The sequence below is a fragment of the Toxorhynchites rutilus genome, chromosome 2, assembly GCF_029784135.1.
Source record: "Toxorhynchites rutilus septentrionalis strain SRP chromosome 2, ASM2978413v1, whole genome shotgun sequence".
NCBI classification, from domain to species: domain Eukaryota; kingdom Metazoa; phylum Arthropoda; class Insecta; order Diptera; family Culicidae; genus Toxorhynchites; species Toxorhynchites rutilus.
The window spans coordinates 116812283-116822244 of NC_073745.1; the positions used below are offsets into that span (position 1 = coordinate 116812283).

General features: G+C 38.0%; 1 protein-coding gene across 1 annotated transcript in view; it reads right to left on the minus strand.

Moving 5' to 3' along the window:
- Positions 1–5879, minus strand: part of LOC129769694 (uncharacterized) — a 105506-nt gene extending 99627 nt beyond the window's left edge. The window contains exon 1 of the mRNA XM_055772109.1: positions 5147–5879. Within this exon, the coding sequence (XP_055628084.1) occupies positions 5147–5219 (73 nt within the window). The 5' untranslated portion in view covers positions 5220–5879. The remainder of the gene's footprint in view (positions 1–5146) is intronic.
- Between the last annotated feature and the right edge of the window lie 4083 nt (positions 5880–9962).

Sequence of the window (9962 nt, forward strand, 5' to 3'; positions counted from 1 at the left end):
AATCATTCTATCAGTTTTTTTTTGTGATAATTTGTGATGTCATAGTATTCGAAAGGCACAATATTGCATTTGTCACTCATCCATCTTGTCAGCGGAAAGTGGGAAGGAGAAAGACAGAAAATAACAGAATAGACAACCCATATTCCACTCGCCTTTACACAATCTTTATTATCTAATTTACATTCATCTTCTTCTCTTGTATGGAGGCTTATTTTGACGAGAAAACTATTTATCCAATCTCTTTGTACGATATTGACTATTGACCATCCAATTTATTCTAACAAATGTTGCCTAGTGATCAAGAACAAAAGATCAATTTTGAATAGCTGCACTATGTTATTTCGCAGTCTCAGATAAACTATTTCACTTCAATTTGCAAGACATAATTTTTTATCCTGATTTAATAATGCTACATCTGAGAATGAATGAAAGTTTATTGAAACATGGATTCATTACTACTTTCTGGATATGGTTCTTCGTATTTATGGAAGTGTAATGCATCACTCAATAAATTGTTCGGTTAGCCACATAGATTGTACCACTGGACCGCTTAAAAATTTCATAACGATCTCATATCTTCAGTTTAAACGATGAGCTCTTACATTCAACAATTCGTTTGGAGTGTGTCAGTGTTCAGTAAACAATAGTAAGATTACAGATAAAATAACAATTTTTAGGCAAAATTCGATTTGATTCAAACACCAAAGTAGCCACTTAAATCTACCTTTGACGACGGATAAAAATAACAATAATGTGTGCGTGTGATGCAAAACTGACATGACGGGGATCTTCGTAGCCAAACGATTGCGTTTTAACACGTTGAGCCCCGACTGAGCTAGTTGTTTTCACTTTCGTGGCGTGACCCAACGATTAGTCCGATGAGACCTGCCTGAACCAGACGGAAAATTTAGTGTCAGTCCGCATGGACCAATACGAGGCTCAACGTGTTACACGAACGCCCGTGGGTTCAGTGGAGCACTTTCGAATGCGTGTATTTTTTTCAACCATCGAAACACATTCTAAGGATAAAACACAGGTAATAACATGATATTTCATGAAAAAACTTGAAATAAATATTTAAATTAAAAGAAATTTGCTCATTTTATTGCTGATACCGCTCATCAGCTGACACACTACTTCTTTATTCACGGTCTTGCCCAGCTGGTTCTCATGATTCTTTATCTATGTAAGAGCTGTCACTGTATATAGGGTTGGGGAAAAAGAAATGTCGTATTTCTGATCGAAATTTGACGCTTTATTTAAAATACTTAAAGTTATCCAATTTAAGTCAAATATGAGCCGCTTTGTTCGCAAACTTGTTGGTATTTAGAAGGCAACTTCATTATCCCCCCCTTATAAAACTCCCCCTCCTTATTTGAAAAAAAATAAGACAGCCAGTTTTCGCAAGCCTCTTTCGAGGCCAACTTAGTATCACCAAGAGCGTTTTGCATGGACCGGATGATAATCACTTGGGGCCAGGTCCGGACTACACGGTGGGTGCAATAGGACATCCCATCCGAGCTCCCGTAGCTTCTGGCGGGTCGTCAAAGATATGCGAGGCAGAGCGTTTTCCTGGTGGAAAACAACACCATTCCTATTGATCATTTCTGGCCGCTTCTGGTTAATCGCCTGCTTCAAACGGTCAAGCTGCTCACAGTAGAGAACCGAACAGCAGTGCATCGCAGGCGTTGATTCGGTCTAAAAGATTTTTTTGCGTCAACTCGTGTGGCACCCATACATCCAGCTTTTTTGGAATCCAATCTTCTGCAAATGGTTCCAAACGGTTTTATGATCTATACCCAGTTCCTGGTCAATCGAGCAAGTGCTCGCATGCCGGTCTACTTGGATGATTTCAACGATTTTATCGGTTTCCACGACGATTGGCCTACCAGTACGGGGTGTATCTTCGACAGCCACTACACCAGAACGAAATCGATCAAACCAACGCTGTGCTGTGCGAATCGTTACAGTATTGGGTCCATAAACTACACGATTTTTTTCGGCCGCCTTCGTTGCAGTTTTACCTCGTAGGTAATAAAAACGTAAAATATGGCTAATTTCTTGCTTGGTGGACTCCATCTTTGACGTGCTTTTACTTGAGACTGAAAAGGACAATCACAATACTGTCAAAACGACACTTGTAGCACAGATTGTCGTCTTTAAATAGCCGTATAGTATGACCCGATGCGATAAGTACAACACAAGATATGTTTAAGTGTTGCCACATATTGACAATATACGACATTTCTTTTTCCCCAATCCAATACGTCAATTTTGTGGGAAAATAATCGTCAAAAACTATATCACATTTGACTACTCCGACTTTCCACGTGATTCGTTTTCATTGTTCTTTGCACTTGGTAAATAAAAAGCTGAAAGAAGAGGCAAGTTGCAAGTTTTTGTTCTAAGAATGAGAATAATAATTGCGCAACTCGGATAGGCCCCTGTTTATTCAAAAAAGTTTTTTCTTAGACGCCATGTGTTGTTTTCCATCCTCAAAATGATCACCGGACGGCGTAATAGTAAATCTAAAAGCGAGGGAGTAGTGACGACGAAATAGTGCGAAGCGCTAGAAGAAAAGTCTCGAGTATTTTCTCATCGAGCTCCGATTCGGATATTGAGGAACTATACGCAAGTGAAGACCTGGACGATATGTTAGAAGAACTTACTATAGACGACATAAAGATATACAAGATTTTAATATTAAGTTTAATTTCTGAGAATGATTTTCTAACAGTACATTTACATCATATTTTAATCAGATATCTGGTTTTTGAGTTACAATTTTTTGAAAGATTGATTTTTTGAAACCGACTGATTTGGGGTGGAATCGCTCTATGCAGGGTTTGTATAAATAAAGGTAATTGGCCATTTTGAACTTGGATTTCTCATGATCTAATGTCACTAGTCAGGTCTTTTCATTTGATATCCATATTTATGGGGTTTTGAAATAAAAACATATACGAGAAATGGGGGAATTCGGACTCCCCTAAGCAAATCGTCTAATATTTCCAAACCAATGTGGTCTAAATAAAAATGTCACATTGTACACTGAGCTACATTTGTTTTCTCTCATTCAATAATGTTTAATCATTATATCAAGCATAAAATTACCAAATATATCATAAAATAAAAGAGATGATTTTTGGACATTGAAATTTGATGCGGGGTGATTTGGTCCAGTGTGCGTTTCATCGAAAAAAAAACATACTTATGTTTATGTAAAGCATTTTGTTACAATGTTACAATCAGTAACAGTGTTCTGGGATCGATACCAGGTGTCTCGGCCAGATTCCAGACCAGAAAAATTTGATTGAGACCATCTCGAATTCTGTATGGATCTTTTCACTGTTTCACCGTTTCCTTCCGCCTGTCGAATTTAATTGAAGTTTTTTTACGTTAGTTAAATATGGTTCAACAATAAAAGGAGATGACATTATAAAAAATCTAAGTTGAGCCGTACTTTTTGAGATGAAGAGATGGTCCAAATCACCCCGTATTACCCCGTGTTACCCTATCGCCATTTTGGATTTGCATTTTCACAAATAAGTATGTTCTACTACTCAAACCCTATTCGATCGATACCCATATAGATGAATGGAAAAAAATTCGTCATTTTGTGATGGCGACCATTTTGAATTTGCATTTTCATAAATAACTGTGTTCTACTAGTCAAGCCCCCTCATTTGATACCCATATTGATGGGGTTTTGATAAAACATGTAGTGCGCCATGTTTGTAGCAGCCGCCATCTTGGATTTACAAGATCATGGAATACGCAGTTTTATAACGACAGCAGAGATAAAGGCGTGTTCCAAATTTCAGATCAACTGGTCAACAGGGTTAAATTTCTATTGATGTGGGACAACCCTACAGATAAACATACAAACATACTTACAATAGGTCATGCTAAATAAAACCGTTTAAAAGTACAGTATAAACACTATATTTTTATGTTTTTGATTTTTTTATTATTCTACATATCTCATATTTACATTTAAGTGCCTATTCAATCAAATTCCGTTTGAAAATCCTAATCAAATTCAACGAGAAAAGTGTCACCCACATCTGGGTGACGGGGCCTCCAATGAAATACACCCGCCATCCAGATCTGGTAAAAGATGATCACTGCAAAATGCCACATTATACTCATATTCAGCGAGAACTCCAATAAAATATTTGTTGTTGATTGATATGAAACTTATGAAAAGATCGTTTTTACACGGATGTGGATTTTCCATTTATTTAAACCAAAAAACATTTGTTTTTTGTCTCGATTATTATTTGTAAACGTTGTTGGTTTGTAAGTTTTCCTATAATGAGATGGCAATGAAACTTACACAACTTCAATTTGACACATGACACGAATTACGCGTGATTTGTCAAAAACAGTGCACAGAAACAAAACAGCGAAAAAATCACCCGTTAGTTTCCACATAATTATTAGTCTGAATCATATAGCAAAGAAGTTTTATCTAGGGATGAATTTGACTCTGTAAAAGATAGATGATAAGTAAATGAGTATGAAAAAAAATATTTGTTTCCACACTTGAATTTGTTGAAAATGAAAAAAAATAATAATATTAATATCAGTCACTTATGTAGTTTACTAACCCTTCATCGTTATAATTAAACGAGTAGTAATTCACTTCAGCACCAATGAAAAAGCAGGAAGTGCTTCGCTTGTATAGGCTTCTAATTCAAACCAGTTTCATCAATAATTTGCGATATTGTAATTCTCTTTATAACCCGTTTCCCAACACTTGTTCAAACAAAACAATTATATTCAACTAAGCTGGTCATGTTTCGAAAAAAAAAACCAACTGTCTTGGGTCAGTGTGAGTAGTTCATTTCCAAAACAAACGAGGGGCGGAGATATTCCGCAAGGTCATGGGTAGGTATTTTTAATTCAGTCTATTTTACGTTCATTCAGCCGTTTTGTTTTTGCTCGTTTTCGGGGGAACCTACCCCGGCACGAGAGTGTGTTATGTTTCGTTGCCGGTGGTAGTAAGAGGAGGCAGCATCCGCAAAGAAGTATAACAGCATAAATCAACAAAACCGAAATCCGGATTTTGGCGGAATATTGTGTGCTGATGCCGTCTGTTTAATTTTTTTTGCGTGCTGTTCGTGAAGGAGTCAATACTTACCGGTCATCAGGACGGTTATCAAGAGGCTGAGGCGATTATAAAATCTGCTCAAATCGATCGTTGTCGAGAACATGCTTGCGGGGTAATAGTGATGCTAATTATGCTCCTCTACTTTGTCGCACTTTCGCTGTGAACACGAATCCGGAAAAATCAACCGCAGATAAAAATAGCACACTATTCTGCTCTTCGTAATTGCAAAATTTTCAATCCACTCACTTCGCGAAAGGAAGAACAATTTCTATTTCTAATCCGATCGCGTGCGATGTCAAACTGCCGTTGGTGACGTGGTAAACACGATCGATGGTAATATTACGGATCTAAGCTTAACCCCACTGCCATCCGATCATCCGCAACCAAAAGAAGTAAACAAAAGCCGGTTGTACTTTGTTATCTAGTTGAAATTGTTCGTCGAACCGAACCGTTCTTCGGCCGTTTTTGCGTACAACTTGTTATGTGAGTCCGGCTGATCTTGAATATAGCCCAGCGTTATCGTGTCTCACCTAAGAAAATCAACCGCACAGATCACAGAATCACACAGCTTCTTCTACGCGGTACAAATCTTTCGTACGAAATTTTGGCCACGTTATTGGCAAACAACAAACAAAATCACTCGCCGACACACCAAAACCACACACCTGCGATTGACCGCTGATTCGGTATTTGCGCGCCGAGCGTGGGGAATCTGTGCAACCGTACACGATGACTGTTTATTGCCAACTGACGGCCGCCTCGGCATCATGTTCCGTTCGAGTGCTGCCTGTATTCGCGACATAGAAGGTACGCTGTCGCCATCTAGCGGATGTTAGGAATGTATGAGGAAAAAGTAAACAAACCGTGTGTTTTTCAACTGTACTTTGAGTGCTATTTTTTCTCGAATTCTTTTGTAGTTTATAAAAAAAGCGAATACTTAGTGATAGAGTGAAACTTAGTGAAGCATTATTTACTTCAGGAACCGTTTATTTATTGCATTGGCACACAATACAGACTCGAATAATAGTACCTTCATTGAGAGTAGCATGCTCAAATGCACTTGAAAATCTTCATATATTGAATGAAAATGATTTTTAAATGTTGTTTGCATGGTCAGGTTACATAGTCAGGATCCATGTATAATCATCACTAGAAGAACTCCTAAATCTTTTCACTAGAACCTTTGCAAAGTGGACATCAAAATTTGGACGAATTACCTTTACAATAAGGAAATTGGTTTTGTTAGTAATACTGAAAAATATGGTCATATCGCTGAACCTAACTGTCGCTCAATTTGTATAGTCGTTCTAGATTAGAAATAAAAATATTGGCCCAGAATAGTGTAACCTTTCATCGAAAACAGATGGAACCTGATACCTCGAATAGTTTTAACGGCTCAGGATGGAGATTGAGCCATTGATAAACAACCGTACCTGAAATCTTCATATCAACGCGTTGCATTTCTTTTCACCAGGTAAGTAGAATTACCCTCGACGACCAAACGACTTCCTCCGGCAGTGAAATTAAAAATATCTCCCAGGCCCACAGATACATTGCATGTTGCGTTTTCTCCCAATAATGGCTCCTGGAAAAACGCGAAAAAAATCATTATTAGACACTATTTTCGGTCACGATTTTTTTCACTTGTACGAAACTCGTTACACTTTTACTTAGAATATTCATTTGGTGCGGATAATTTGATTTTCATTGATAATTTTGTACTTGAAGCTGTGTTTATTTTTCTCGCCACAGAGAAAGCGTCATTTTCTACAGCAATAAGAATATGTTTTTAATGTTTCTAGTGGATATATTTCAACCTAATTAGCTCCGTAGAACATTATTCTTTCATTCAACGCTTACCATTGTCAAAATCAATTCATTACATTTGTGAAAATACTTGTTAAAATCCACCAATTTTTGCTTTGCGTTTTGTTTATCTTTGCTTCATATAAACTGGCTGTCAAACTCAGCTTCGATGTCCCGAATTGAAGAGATACTTTGCTTCGTCGCTACATCACCATCATCACGCGGGCCTCCGTTATCACTGTGGATGCAACGTGAGCGTGGTTGGTTGTGAACGTGTGCGATGCGACCGATATTGTTACGGGTGGATATCGCGCTACACGCTCTGTATCTCAGCAACAAACCCAAGTGAGATGTTATGTCGCGGGAAGTGAACTGAAGCGAATACACATTGATATGCATAACCGACAGCGTGTTCGGTGTGCATGATTGCCACGTGGTGCCGCCGTCTCGCGGTTCAGCGGACCGCCGGAAAATACCACGAGAGATAATGATGACGCTGCATGCGGGAGAGGGCTTATCACTCAGGAACGAATCCGTTATTATCATGATTGTATTAATCGTTATTTTCATCAGATTAGACGTAGATGCTCAATAACACCGATTATTGGATTAATTTCGACTGAAAATATCAAACATATCACCATGATAAGAAAATAATTGAAATTCATATAGAGCAATTTCACACTAAATCAGTCAACAATACAAGGTTTTGACGCGACTCACTTGGTTGTTTTTTTAAATTGTACATATGGTGGCAGCCACCTAAAATCACAGTTTTCATTATCAGATGATCTATATTAATTACGACTGACAATGATCTAGGGAACGAATTTAGGTGAAAATTTACATCTCGAGTTCCACAGTTAGTTTCAAGATAAAAATTGTCTTCGACAAAGTTGTTAAATATAATGGAGAACTCATTCCCATGTTGTCAAAGATAGGGTGCCAAAATTTCAGGTGAAATAAAAGATCTAACTTTCTTTTCTTTATAGATAGAGGTAAATAATGTTGTAGCCCGAGTTATTTTAAGTAGCTTTGTAGAGCAAAGTTTCTTCTCCATCTTTCAATACAACCGATTTAACACTTTTGTTCTAAGCTGCATAAGGGTCACCATGAAAAAACGTTTTTTTTGGCTCTAACTTGTATATTTTAATTTCTACAGACTGCAGACTATCTTCGGACGACCTTTAAAGCTTACAAAAACAAATATTAAACTGTTGTATCTTGAAATACCATCGCCTTCCCCCTATATATTTTTTTTTCGAAAACCTTCCAATAATTTTTGGCATATAGTGATGCGGTGTCGGACTTTTCTAAATGGAGATATATTTTATATTTGGAGATATATTTCCATTTCGGGCATCCGAAAGTATACAGCCCTGCGCTGACAACCGTTTGACATAGCTGTCAACCAAAGCTTCATATCGTTAGTTGAATGTCTGCCATTTTACAATATGGATCGTTTTAGCATCGCACAACGTGTTAATTTTGTTAAATTATACTATAAAAATGATGAAAAACCGACAAATGTTTTTCGATCATTACGGACGGATTTTGGTCGTCATGGACGGCCTACAGAGCACATAATCGCTAATGTAGTGCGTAAATTCGAACAAGCTGGATCCGTAGCGGATATTGTGAAACCTGTGCATCATCGTCAGAGCTTGGAAATATTGAGTTTGTTAAGCAACATTGAAAATATATTTTTATCAGTGTAACGCGTTTATTTTGCTTGTCGATGCTACTGTCATTCATTCGACGGCAAACAAATTTACAACTGTGTTCATTCATATTCATTCTGTGCTCTCTGAGCTTTCCTCAAAGCTCGAGTCATGAGAATTCATTCACATTTATTCATTGCCATTGAATTGTCAGGAATGTTGTGACTGTTCATTTTCAGTATCCCGATATGTGTGTGATTTTCTCATTGAGTCAGTGCCTTGCTTATTCAGTTGTTTTTGAAGTTACTCCGAAAGGGCAACGCAAATCGGTGGCGCAAGCGGAAATGCCAACAAAAGAGCAAGATCTGCATGCACACTCACAGCTAAGGATTGCTTAGGCTTGGACGGCGAATCGATCCAAGCAGCGAATGCAAACTGTGTCAGCCAAAGCTGGATGTTGGCAATTTCATCCGCTAATCCTATAGCATAGTTTGATCCGTTTGCAAAAGGAAGCTCGAAATATTCCCATTGCGGTCGTGTCTTGGACACCACCATTTTATGTTCGTGTGTTCAGAATTCAAAAAGAATTAAATGTTTGAAATTTGAGTCAAGACGGTATTTTTTACATCGGAATTCTTCTTTTGAAGCATTTCTGACAAGTGGATTTGGAGCTGCATATTCACTATGTAAAATGAAAGCAATTTAACTGAGACGGAAACCTTGCATGCTTGAACAATTTAATTTATTGTCACTATTATGAGCATTCTGTACTTTCTTATCTTCCTCAACGAATTTCTCCGTTTCGTCAGTGTCCGAGAACGATGCTGATAGTGAATGAACTGGTATGTTAATGTCAATGAATGACAAAACTAGGGATATTTTGTTTTGCTCACATTCCGTGAACGCAGAACAGAATGAAAAACAGAATGAAAAAAAACTGGATGAATCAACTGTGAGTGGCTTGCTGTGATTGTGAGGTTTGGCGTTGGTTCATTTTCGGTATCCGGAATATTTCGGAATGCAATGGTATAATGATCGAATGTGGCCGGAAATTCTGCTGAAAAGATTGATGTGATACAGATATTTCCAAGCACTGATCATCGTAATGTGCGTTCGGTCGAAAATATTGCTGCCAGTGTGGAGGATGACCCGAATGTTTCGATTCCACGGCGTGCTCAGCAATTGGGCTTGTCAAACACATCATTGTGGCGAATTTTGCATTTGGACTTGCACCTACATCCATATAAAGTCCAACTGGTACAAAGATTAGAGCGTGGTGACCATGGAATGCGTCGGGCATACGTCGATTGGATGAACGAACAACAGCAGCAAAATGCTGAATTTTCGCATCAATTTTTCTTCAGCGATGAGGCACATTT